Source organism: Micropterus dolomieu, linkage group LG12 (assembly GCF_021292245.1).
Source record: "Micropterus dolomieu isolate WLL.071019.BEF.003 ecotype Adirondacks linkage group LG12, ASM2129224v1, whole genome shotgun sequence".
Taxonomy (NCBI): domain Eukaryota; kingdom Metazoa; phylum Chordata; class Actinopteri; order Centrarchiformes; family Centrarchidae; genus Micropterus; species Micropterus dolomieu.
Genome location: NC_060161.1, coordinates 12,987,672 through 13,000,094, shown reverse-complemented (window position 1 = coordinate 13,000,094; position 12,423 = coordinate 12,987,672). Strand labels below are relative to the sequence as shown.

Below are 12,423 nucleotides of genomic sequence, written 5' to 3'. Positions count from 1 at the left end.
GTCAGTATAATAATTAATGTTACAAAAATTCACAAAGCTTTTCATGGGGTCACGACTACAGGCTCTAGATTATTTGTATTCATACTGAGTTAAGAGAGTAGACTTAAGAGCGTTGAGGATGGTCTGCAGAGATTGTAGACTTTTGTTTTTCCTCCTTCAAAGCCATAGCTGAAACAGCTGTCTGCTTTGCAATTGGTTAAAAAGAACTGTAGTGTAAATAAGAGATCCGATCTTCTTCTCTGACTCTGATGTACAAGGTAAATTTATTTGTCATATTACAATCGGGTTGTAAAATGAGATGCAGTTTCTTGCTCCCTTGCTCCCGATATACAGTGGGTACGGAAAGTATTCAGACCCCTTTAAATTTTTCACTCTTTGTTTCATTGCAGCCATTTTCCAAAAATCAAAAAAGTTCTTTTTATTTCTCAGTAATGTACACTCAGCACCCCATCTTGACAGAAAAAAACAGAAATGTAGAGATTTTTGCAAATTTCTTAAAAAAGAAAAACTGAAATATCACATGGTCATAAGTATTCAGACCCTTTGCCGTGACACTCAAATTTAACTCATGTGCTGTCTATTTCTTCTGATCATCCTTGAGATGGTTCTACGCCTTCATTTGAGTCCAGCTGTGTTTGATTATACTGATTGGACTTGATTAGGAAAGCCACACACCTGTCTATATAAGACCTTAGAGCTCACAGTGCATGTCAGAGCAAATGAGAATCATGAGGTCAAAGGAACTGCCTGAAGAGCGCAGAGACAGAATTGTGGCAAGGCACAGATTTGGCCAAGGTTACAAAAAAAATTTCTGCTGCATTTAAGGTTCCTAAGAGCACAGTGGCCTCCATAATCCTCAAATGGAAGACGTTTGGGACGACCAGAACCCTTCCTAGAGCTGGCCGTCCGGCCAAACTGAGCCATCGAGGGAGAAGAGCCTTGGTGAGAGGATCTGCAAGGAGGAATGGCAGAGGATACCCAAATCCAGATGTGAAAAACTTGTTGCATCTTTCCCAAAACGACTCATGTCTGTATTAGATCAAAAGGGTGCTTCTACTAAATACTGAGCAAAGGGTCTGAATACTTATGACCATGTGATATTTCAGTTTTTCTTTTTTAATAAATTTGCAAAAATTTCTACATTTCTGTTTTTTACTGTCAAGATGGGGTGCTGAGTGTACATTACTGAGAAATAAAATGAACTTTTTTGATTTTTGGAAAATGGCTGCAATGAAACAAAGAGTGAAAAATTTAAAGGGGTCTGAATACTTTCTGTACCCACTGTATATCAAAATTATACATTTATATAGAGAAATAATCTATTTTGTTTGAAGCAGTACTGAGGATGAATTTAGGATTCTCACAGCCTGGGGGGAAAAGCAGCTACGTAGTCTCGTGGTGAGACAACAAATACTTCTGTATCTCTTGCCACATGGCAGCAGGGTGAACAGGCTGCCCATGACAAAACAATCAGTTTCTTCCTGACGTACATTGTTTGTTTTTTTTGTCTTTCATTCTCACCCTTACTTTGTAACCCTCTGTCTCAACACAAAAAAGAAAAAGAAAACTGAACGCAAAACATCATTACTAAAGCTATTTGTGCACATCTTGATCCATCACGTTTCATAATAGAGTATCAAGTCAGCATAATTTTTTGCTCTGCAGTTCACAGTGATAAAATGCTCTGGATGTTTGATAACATTCATGGTTTTTGAATTACTGCTACGAATTTTGTGGCACTTTGAATATATGTAAAAGGCTTTACAATGGGAGACTAGTTTGCTTGAAGTGTAGATGAGGCAATAAGGTAAATGCTGAGTGTGATAGAGCCGGGACAGAGGCTGTACTTGTTAGACAATTGTGGATTTGCCGTGGTGTGTTTCAGGTTATAGGGAGACACACGAGCAGACGCAGAGAGGTCTGAAAGGACATAGAAATTGTAAGATTGAAGGAAAGATGATACCTACATCAGAAAACTGTGCTGTAACCCTGGCAGCTGTCATGTCCATGCTGACATGTGTGTTGCTACAGGGGGCCCAGGCAGGAGTGGTCGGGGACTTCAACCATGCCGAGCGCTGTAAGGACTCTCTGTACATGGGCACTCCACCCCGAGGCTACCTGAGCAACTCCTTTAAGAAGATCTGCCAGAGGTATGAGGACAAACCCCGCTATGTCACCCTGTACGACCCCCACAAACACATCCCCATCTATTCTGCCTATACGTTCAAGAAGTCGGATGGGGAGAAGAAGGTGGACTTCCCTTGGATGTTTGAGCCCCAGGTGAGTGTTGTTTCAAACTTAATTTTAACGTTAATTTTAATGTAATACAAGTCTTGTTTCAGCTGAATTTCAATTCAAATCCATTATAGGTAGGTGTGCTTTTTCTGTGTGTGTGGAAACACATGTCTCACATACCACATGTACATCTATTTTTAAACATTTATTAGGCATGAGCAATTACACCATTACCTGTATCTGTTCAACAAACTAAATGATCTGTATCTGTACTCGGCATTGACAGGGCTTACATTGGATGTGGGCGGGACTAACCAGAAGTTAATTTAAGCCTAAAATTGATAGGGGTGGATCAGAATCTGCTAGAAAACTATTTGCAGAACAGGCTCAGAATTGAGCTTCAGAGCAATGTTTTGATCACAATAGTAGGAGAACTGTTTACAGAACATTCCTGTATTTATTGTTTATTAGAAAACGGATATTGACACAATTAACCTTGACACCCATACACATAAAAAGTTCATTATCTGTACTAGATACTCACACAAGTACTCGCCTTAACCCTTCCATTTATGAAGACTTGCATTATGTTTTTAGGCTCAGAAAACAAATGCTCACAAATACAGTATTTCAGAAATCCACACCTTACGATCTGGGACAAGTGTATTACTGTTGCTACAGACAACAAAGTAAGCTTGAGATAAGCTACTTTATTGGCCATGAATGGTATTTCAAGGAGATACTGTTGCCATGACCATTTAGTCTCTAGTGCAGAGTGGTCATACTGATCTTCAAAGGGCCGACATGGCTGCAGGTTTGCGTTCAAACCAAGCAGGAGCACACCTGACTCATTCAATCAACTGAATGGCTTCACACAGTTGATCTGTTGTATCGGGTGCGCTCTTGCTTAATCAATGATTTTCTGCTTAAACATTTCAAAAGCAATCAAACTGTCAACTAGATTGTCTTCTTCTCTCTCTCTCCCTCTACAGCTGGCCTCAGAAAAGAGCAGCAGTAACATGGAGCCCTTTCCCCAATCTTCAAGTATGCATATGAACTTTGAGGACACCCAGGCAGTCCTGGAGGACTACGCTGATGTGGTTCAGTATGAACGTGGCCAGCTAAATCCTGACGAGCATCAGGCTGACCCTCTGGACAAAGCCTCCACCTACAGCTTGACAAATGTGGTACCCCAGATCAGGGAGTTCAACCTTGGCCCCTGGTCGGAACACCAGGATCTCCTCCGCAAACGTCTCAACAACTACTGTCGTGGCAAAGCCTTTGTGGTAACCGGGGTCACCACATCAGGTCACACGATCCGTCGCAACAACCTAGACCGGGTGGCTGTACCGGAGTACATGTGGTCGGCCTACTGCTGCACCGAGTTCGACCAAAACGCACCATACTTTGTGCGCTACAAGTTCCCTGTGTTTGGATCTTATGGGCTGAACGATCGTGTTAACAACCACATGGTGGAAGTTCCTCTGAAGAACCTGGAGAAATTTCTCAAGGGGAGGATGGATGTGGACAAAAACTTTCAGATTTTCTATAATGACTGTGTGCCAGATAACTGAGATAAATTGAAGGGGATCTCTGTTATAAGTCAAGTTTCAAGTTTGTTGGAAAATCTACTTGAGACAAAGGCTCTTGCAGCTCAAACTTTACATTAAACAAAAATGTGTTGTCAAATTATATTCAAAATTAGCAAACAATAAAATGGGAATTAATTGAAGTCTGTCTCTTTTCATTATCAATGACACTGCAGATTATTTTCTGTATGAATCGTTTGGTCTGTAAAGTGTCAAGAAATATCCTGGAAACCAAATGTGAAGTCTACAAAGACAACTGTCATTCGAAGGACACCCTCTTTGCGTCAACTCCTGCCCCCTACTCTGCCTCTGATTGGCTAACCCTAACCAATGGAAACAACAAGTAATGAACATTAATTATTTTCTGAATGATCTTCATGTTTGAGAAGCTGGAACCACAGAATCTTTAGCATTTTGGGTTGAAACATGTCTTTGTTTCGACCAAAGACCAATAATAGCCTAAATAAAATAACTAATGTTCTCTCAATCTTTCTTAATAATAATAATAATAATAAAATTGAGTGTTCAATTATTAAACATATATAATATTCACAATATTGGTAGTGTATAGTGCTACAACCAAAACAATTCTATGCTATTTATATCCGTATCCATAATGTTTGATTACTGAGCTTAATGTGCATTTTCACACAATGGAAATAATTTGATGATATAAAAAAAGATGACAAACTCAAGCATTTACTTTTGAAGCAAGGAAAGAAATCATTGAGGGAATCACTTAATGTATGTCCACGCAGATTTGAGCTTCAACAGGATTTTAATGTAGCAATAATGAAGAAATTGATCATCAAGTTGTTTTAGTAGTTTGTTCCTAAAATACGTTGTAATTTTGATTCCATCCAAAGGATGGCACTACAGCTGCTTTTAAAATTTCAATACTCACAGTACAGAACAAAGTCCATCTCAGTAAACACTTTGCATTGCATCTAGATGAGGAAATCCCACATTTTATTTAGTTAGTTCATCCCCACAAATAATAATTAATTTAAAAGTTTGAAACTGAGCGGCTGTCACTTAGTTTGTTCCTTTTTTGGCAGTCTGAGGCATACACAGATTATAAAATGAAGACTGATCCAATGATGATACTCTTTTCCATGCCACCCACCCTCTCCTCTGCAGCTCCATCTTCTCCAGCTGACATCCATAGTAGTGAGGGTCAAGGACTAACAAGTAGCTCCCCCTGTCCCCAGTGCACACCCCTACTATCCCCTTAGAGGAGTTGTCCCTATCCCCTCCCATCATGACTGGAGATCCATGCGTCTCAAAGTGCCGATGGAGCTCTTCCACTGCAACACGCTCCAGCTCTGCCCCTCCACCTCTAACATGTACCAATTTACAGGGGACATCATAGAAATAGTCAAGGACCAGGGAGGCTTCAAATGTCCCTATCCACTCCCTGGAGCATGAGAACGAGCCTGGTTTGTCCCCCATGGTGACCAAGGCTTGCTGGATTTCTGGGAGGCTTGGGGGAGGGCTGTGCTTGTCGTTAAGTGGAAAACAGCTATGGCAAAGCCAGGAAGCCATTGTCTGAATGGTGCGGTAACCACATCCCCAGCCTCTGTCATCTTGTCCATCACAGCCATAATGGAAGTAGAGGTAGTCTCCTTTTATCAGAGAACATTTCTCAGGATGTGTAAATGGATGAGCAAGACCAGTGTGGACATTCTTAGGTAAGGTTGTGGTCTTCTTCATATTGTCCCCCTCTTCAGCTCCACTTCCTCCCCAGTCAATCTGCTCAGACTCCGCTGCTAAAACCTTTTTATCCATGTTTCCAGTTCGTCTCTGTCGAGCACACACTTCACATTTAATCTAATGCATTCAAAATGTTCCCAGCTGTTCATAAAATGGTTTATTCACCCGGTTCGTCTACATGGCTTCATACAGTCGTCTGTTGTAACTGCAATAACTGTCCCTTCGGTGCACTTGCAACACTTGAGTTCCGCCTTAGCATTGTTCCCACCAACGATGATGCAGTCAGGATCATTTCTGCCAGGTCTTTGCATGACAATATAGCCTAACATCGTCGGTTTTAGCCTTTTATCAGTGGAATTTCTTCTATCTTGGTAAAAGGTGTGAATTAGTGTTAGCTGTTTAATTGTAGAAACAAATAAAAAAGCTGAATAAAGCTGCAGTAATAAGGAGCAGAAAATGCGCCCCGGTAGATGCCGGTTGATTGACAGTTGTCGATTTTGTAGTAGCCTAACTTATAATTTTCATGATATCGTGAAACCTCATTTGTTTCTAGAGGTAGCCTAGTTTATATTTCTGGGTGTTACAGATGTTTGAGCAGGCTTTAGAGCACGCGACCACAACACATCTCAACACACCTGGCTTTAATTGATTTTAGGCTAATAAATAATTCGCTCGCTTGTTATTTTTCTTCTCCCACAAAATGGCGACCCTTATAAAACATACAAAATTCGCCTCTTTATTCGTGGTTTTGCTATCTGTGTGCGATCTTCTCTCGGCTGAAACGGTGCGTGTAGGGACTCGGGAAAGCGTCGGACTAGAAATAGACTGCAGAGAAGTCGAAGTGAGAATAACCGTGAAGCGACAGTTTTTCGAGGAGAGACGTATCCCGTTCAGACCTGAGTATCTTAGACTTGGAACACAGCAGCGGCCCTGCGGACCAAAGGGACCAATGTCTGATTCTGAAATGGTCATCTCTGCAGGGCTGCAAGAATGTGGGACTGAGTCCAGTGTAAGAGAAGAGGGGTAACACTAGAGGGGAGCGAGGACGAGTTGGACAATTCAGATAATAACGTTTCTTTTATGTATAAAGAGCAACACAAACACCTGAAAAGGTTCATATTTAAGCACAAATTGGGCTAAAAGATACAAATGAGTAGAGGGAAACTTATCAGATTATCATTATTGTAGTCTTGTTCAATGCGTTCTGATAATATGCAATCATGTGTTTTTCCTACAGGTAAAATTACTGGAGCTGCTTGACTTCACTGTAATTGTATTTGAGCGCCAGTAGCTACCTCTTGAACTACCTTTTAGCTGTCCAATATTATTACTTATTATTCATAGTTTGTGTTTGACAACATCAACTCCTCATGTCTTTGGACTAAGAAGTTTAGTTTTTTAACCATCTAATTGGGTGCAGTGTAATTCACACGTTAATCAGGTGTGTAGAAAACTGAAATCCTGCAAAAGGAAGCGGGTATATTTTACAAAATGCATTGATTTGGTCTTAAATCATTGTCAAATAAGACATGCATTACTTTCTTTTGCAATCATAACAACAAACACATAATATGGTTGCAGTGAATCTAAGCAGGTGGTGGTATTTTTTTCTATTATGGTTTCCTTTGTTCTTTTATACTTGCTCTTATCCAGGTTCATGGTGAGTGGCTTGTGTACGCCAACCAGCTGGTACTATTTCCTGCTGTGGTTCTCACCTCCACAGGCAGTGTGATAGTTAGGGGGGCAACTATTGAAATACCTGTTGAGTGCCGTTATAAGAGGTAAGACAGATGCCATATTATTAAATAAAACCTCACACCTACAGAGTACACATTTTCCTTGGTTCAAGTTTCTTATGCAGCACATTATAGGAGCAGTCAAGTCATGCTTTGCCGTTAGCTGTCATCAACACTTTGTATAACATGCACCTTATCTATGTGCGAGCACAGAAAGCAGACAGTGAGTGGAGAACCATTAACCCCAACCTGGCAACCAATGACATCTACAATCAGTGTCTTTGGCCTTCTGCACTTTTCCCTTCGTACCATGGCAGGTGAAACCATTATCTCATTGACTCTAGATTTCTCTGACGACAGTAATATGTGGACATATTGCTTCTATCTGGATTCCATGTGGAAGTGGGACTGAAAATAATTTTTGTTTGTTCTTCTGCAGGTGACTGTACCTCTCTACGTAGTTCCTCAGTGTATCAGCAGGGGGAAGCAGTGTTTTTAGAGGCCAGTGTGGAAGCCCCTCTGCACCCTCCTCTTACTCTATATGTCGACTCCTGTGTGGCTACGTTGACGCCTGACCCGCTCTCCTTGCCAAGCTACAAGTTTATCACTAAGCATGGGTGAATCTTTCCCTCTGACTAAAATAAATGACAAAAGAACTCAATTATATAATACTCATTTATGGATAGTTCCATACATAAAACTCACATCACATCAAAAGGCTACTATATGGCACACTGCTAAACCCAAGAACTCAAAGGTAAGATTAAATCTAGTTAGTGGATCCTCATAACTGAGTTTGATCATCTGTCTTAATGCGTTTAGCTAGGTTGGAAAAGAAGCTAGGATGAGCGCAGCATGTCTAAATCTAATGCCATTCATGGAATCATTTCAGCATGTGTTGCTCCTCCATTACAGGTGTCTAATGGACAGTGTATTGCCGGGGTCTCTATCTAAATTCCTCCCTAGGGAGCAAGATAACAGACAGTGCTTCAGTGTCCGAGCTTTCCACTTCAACTCGGAGTCTTTGGGACAGGTAACAAAACCTCACTGGACTGTAGCCAGTTCGTTCCTTTCTAAATGATAATTATTGTAATTGGAGTTATCATTTTAGTACAAAGGGTGTTATTTGTGTAGTTGTGCTCATTTTATCACTCTTCCTATTGCATCTGCAATGTGTTTTTGTCAAACATTCAATGTGTGCGTTTTTAATTGATCAAGGCCTAAAGATATTTATGATATTGTTGCATTGAATCCTGGATCAAATGTACTTTATTGATTAGGCTTCTTTTCTTCTAGATGTTCATCAGCTGCCACCTCAGGGCCACTGTGAAACAAAACTCACATCGCCACCTTGATAAAGCCTGCTATTTCCATCCCCCCACATTCAGGTTAGGCCGCCAAAGTGTTAGTGATCTTCAGTTGTTAAATCAGTTCATCATGATTTGTTCTTGTGTGCGTGTGTATATATAATTTTCATTTTGTGTATTTTATGTGTAAGTGTATTTTATTAGCTGGGTCATCACAACTGAGGTGTATTATCAGGATGTTTCTCTGTCATTCAGCTGGCGTGCCACAGAGGGAGACAGTGCTGTGTGTGAATGCTGTGACTTTGGCTGCTTTAGACAGGCTGAAGAGGAGAAAAGTGGCCACACTGGTCACACAACCCAACCAGATACAGGTTGCTAGCCCTTTCCAAAAAAAAATGCAACCTACACAAATGCATATAATAGCCTGACCTAACAACTTGTGTATTTGATGTATACAAGCTTGCTAAGCCAGTTTTATGTGTTTGTTTTGACAGAAAAGAAATACGAGATGGACACAACAGTTGGGCCAATTCACACGCTTCCACGCTCCTATTGGACAGGCCGTCTATCAGTCAGTCACTAAAGAGCCTTTTTCTAACTTAGGTGGGTATAGGGATTGTCAAGACCAAAACCAATGTTTGACATTAAAGCATCTATGACATTATTTTTCTCATGACTCATAAAAGTAAAGAAATGTGTTTTCTAAAAACGTATAGTTGGAGGCCATGGATAGCAAGCTATAGCATTTAAAGCCCCGACATGTGTGGTTTACCACTTGATTACTCTGTACCCCAGAGGCCTTTTGCAGCAGTATTTTACTATAGCCATCACAAAAGCTCCCCCATACACCACTGCAGACAGAAAATGTTGGCAGAAGAGATAAAACTGCCATAATGTGTACAAAGCAGTATGATTGAATAAACGTATGTAACGTCAAGAGTTTTTCTCTCGGGCAAAAGATGTGTTCATCATCTCAGACCATGCCAATTAAGTGACGCTATAATAATTTAGTTTTTGTAAACTACAGGATCATACAGCAAACTGTCTGAATTCTGTTTCTGTATGTAGTTTAACACTTCCCTGCTGTATGCTAGCACATTGAGCCAGTGCTGTTCCTGTTTTGACTGACAATGCTCCTAAACCAAAACAGGTTAGTCAGTCGTATACTTTGAGGAAGTTGTACCTAACCCCAGGAGAAACAAACATAACACAGCCCAGTTTTCAGTTGTTTTTTTTATTTGTTATACTATAAACATTCGTTTGTGAATGATATGTTAAAGTTACTATTATACATGTACTTAAGGAGCTTTAACCTATTTGTCTTTAGCAATCTCAACACTTTTAAAGTTCTTGGAAATGAGGACAGAAATCCTGTTTATAAATGTGTGTCTCGTCTGAGACAGACCAGGTAGTTTCATCATGACTGAAGAATGGGTAGTTTTTTCATTCAGCCATGGAAATTGATTTACCATGAAAACAAACCCATCAGGAATTTCCACAAAGAGGTCAAAGAACTACAATGGAACCTAAAATATCTCTGAGGCAATAAGCACAGTGGAATAAACAGAGTAAGAATGGGACAGTTATGCAGCCATGTTCTGTATGTGCTTTACATCCCCTGTCTGCAGTAGAAATACTTGTCCAGTCCCGTGAGAGGAAATGGGACTGACCAAATGGAAAACCTGGTAGATTTCAGGACTACAATACTACTTGATCTGGATCTCCCTGAATATAAGCCATTGTATTAATAAACAATTCAAAGAGGATATTTTCTAGAACTCTCATCCTAAAAAAAGATCATAAAAATGCTCCTAAGATCAGCTAAGTTTTGTATGTTATTCTTATGTAAAGCAATTTTGTGAATCTATATATATGTAGATCTAGAGCTACCAATGTATGTATCAAATAATATACATCTCTATAATCTGTGAGGACTTCATTAGGTACACCTTGCTAGTACTGGGATGGCGTCAGGTTGGACTTGCTGTCAGGACTGCCTTAATTCTTCATGGCATACTTTCAACAAAGTGTTGGAAACATTCGTCAGAGGCTATGGTTCATATCGACATGATAGCATCACGTATTTGCTGCAGATTTGTCGGATGTACATCCATGATGCGAATCTCCTGTTCCACCACAACCTAAAGGTGCTCTATTGGACTGAATTCTGGGGACTGTAGAGGCCACTGGAGTACAGTGAACTTTGTACAGTACTTTGAAAATTGTCATGTTCGAGAAACCAGTTTGAGATGATTTCAGCTTTGTGACATGGTGCATTAGTACCCATCTTCTGATGGCTACACTGTGGTCATAAAGGGATGGACATGGTCAGCAATAATACTCAGGCAGGCTGTTGCGTTAAACCATGCTCAGTTGGTACTAAGGGGCCCAAAGTGTGCCAAGAAAATCTCCCCCACACCATTACATCAGCAGCAGCCTGAACTGTTGATACAAGGCAGGATGGATCCATGCTTTCATGTTGTTTACTCCAAATTCTGACCCTACCATCTGAATGTCCCAGCTGAAATCGAGACTCCTCAGACCAGGCAACGTCTTTCCAATCTTCTATTGTCTGGCTTTGGTGAGCCTGTGGGAATTGTAGCCTCAGTTTCCTGTTCTTAGCTGACAGGCGTGGCACCCGGTGTGGTCTTCTGCTGCTGTAGCCCATTTGCTTCAAGGTTCGATGTGTTGTGCGTTCAGAGATGGTATTCTGCATACCTAGGTTAAAACGAGTGGTTATTTGAGTTAATGTTGTCTTTCTGTCATCTCCAACCAGTCTACCCATTCTCCTCTGACATCAACAAGGCATTTTGGTCCACACAACTGCCGCTCACTGGATATTTTCTCTAGATCAGCAGTTTCTGAAATACTCAGACCAGCCTATCTGGCACCAACAACTATGCCATGTTCAAAGTCACTTAAATCCCTTTTCTTCCCCACTCTGATGCTCGGTTTGGACTTCAGCAAGTTGTCTTGACCATGTCTACACCCCTAAATGCATTGAATTGTTGCCATATGATTGCCATGTAAATAAACATGTAAAAAGAATAAATCTTTCAATAAATGTTTTTAAAGCGTGTAAATAAATCCAAAATTGTAACCTTAACCCTGGATTGTCAGTGCGCGTGCGTAGTGAAAGAAGAGGAACACTTGCTGAAGAGACTGCAGCTTCTCAAGATTAAAGCTTGTTATTTATCAATAGTTTCTTAATCATATTTAAGGCATTGGGCAAGTTTATGTCCTCCTTCAGCTCTTGTATCAGTTGTATTAGTAATGTGGTTAGTGCTTTTCTGCATTGTTATATCAAGTTTTCTGACTAATGTGTTGCACTGTAGTGTGTGATGCAAGTGTTGGTCTTGGCATAGCCAAGCCGATAATGTTTATGTTTGTTTTTACTAACCTCAGAGGCATATGATTGGCTGCACCAGCCCACGGTCCACAGTGTCCCTAAGTCCTGACTTTTTAAAATTTTTTATTAATGAATGTTTCAGGTTACAATGCACATTCCTACAAGGAACACAAGAACTCTAAATACTCAAAGGGAGGTGAGTCATGTAGCTACATCATTGTTGTAACAGGAAGCATCAAGGTTTTTATTAGTGTGTGGTCTTTATTTTAAAACCCCACTGAATTTGACAACATGCCCACAAAATGAAACCAGGACTGCCAGTTTTATTAGAATGAATTGTGCCGCCAAAGTACACTCTGACTTAGGGTAGGGAAGTTGTGTGGAGCAATGCGGTAAAAAAAAAAAAACTTGGTGGGTTGGATAAGATGGCACATGCCATTTTATTTGAATGCAAAACAAGACCTGTGTTGAGTCCAAATAGTTGGGTTGCTTTG

At 40.5% G+C, this 12,423-nt stretch overlaps 3 protein-coding genes across 7 annotated transcripts; 2 read left to right on the top strand and 1 right to left on the bottom strand.

Moving 5' to 3' along the window:
- Nucleotides 1–1,266: 1,266 nt before the first annotated feature.
- si:dkey-85k7.10 (endonuclease domain-containing 1 protein) lies at nucleotides 1,267–3,967 on the top strand. Of its 2 annotated transcripts, XM_046065365.1 has the most exons (3): nucleotides 1,267–1,939; nucleotides 2,032–2,280; nucleotides 3,228–3,967. In XM_046065365.1, the coding sequence occupies exons 2-3, from the start codon at nucleotides 2,095–2,097 to the stop codon at nucleotides 3,807–3,809; spliced, it is 768 nt and encodes a 255-aa protein (XP_045921321.1). In that variant the 5' UTR covers nucleotides 1,267–1,939; nucleotides 2,032–2,094; the 3' UTR covers nucleotides 3,810–3,967. The 2 variants fall into 2 exon arrangements, with proteins under 2 accessions (XP_045921321.1, XP_045921320.1); XM_046065364.1 differs by having other exon boundaries at nucleotides 1,267–2,280.
- A 616-nt stretch (nucleotides 3,968–4,583) lies between these two features.
- On the bottom strand, nucleotides 4,584–6,016 carry ufsp1 (UFM1-specific peptidase 1 (non-functional)). Its single transcript, XM_046065881.1, has one exon. The coding sequence runs from the start codon at nucleotides 5,610–5,612 to the stop codon at nucleotides 4,860–4,862; it is 753 nt and encodes a 250-aa protein (XP_045921837.1). The 5' UTR covers nucleotides 5,613–6,016; the 3' UTR covers nucleotides 4,584–4,859.
- Nucleotides 6,017–9,517, top strand: LOC123981180 (zona pellucida sperm-binding protein 3-like). Of its 4 annotated transcripts, none has more exons than XM_046065878.1 (8): nucleotides 6,017–6,546; nucleotides 7,191–7,318; nucleotides 7,487–7,590; nucleotides 7,713–7,890; nucleotides 8,240–8,306; nucleotides 8,570–8,661; nucleotides 8,836–8,951; nucleotides 9,075–9,517. In XM_046065878.1, exons 1-8 carry the CDS (start codon nucleotides 6,238–6,240, stop codon nucleotides 9,161–9,163), a joined length of 1,083 nt encoding a protein of 360 aa, XP_045921834.1. In that variant the 5' UTR covers nucleotides 6,017–6,237; the 3' UTR covers nucleotides 9,164–9,517. The 4 variants fall into 4 exon arrangements, with proteins under 4 accessions (XP_045921834.1, XP_045921835.1, XP_045921833.1 ...); XM_046065879.1 differs by having other exon boundaries at nucleotides 6,020–6,378; nucleotides 8,189–8,306; XM_046065877.1 differs by having other exon boundaries at nucleotides 6,020–6,546; nucleotides 8,189–8,306.
- Nucleotides 9,518–12,423: the final 2,906 nt, after the last annotated feature.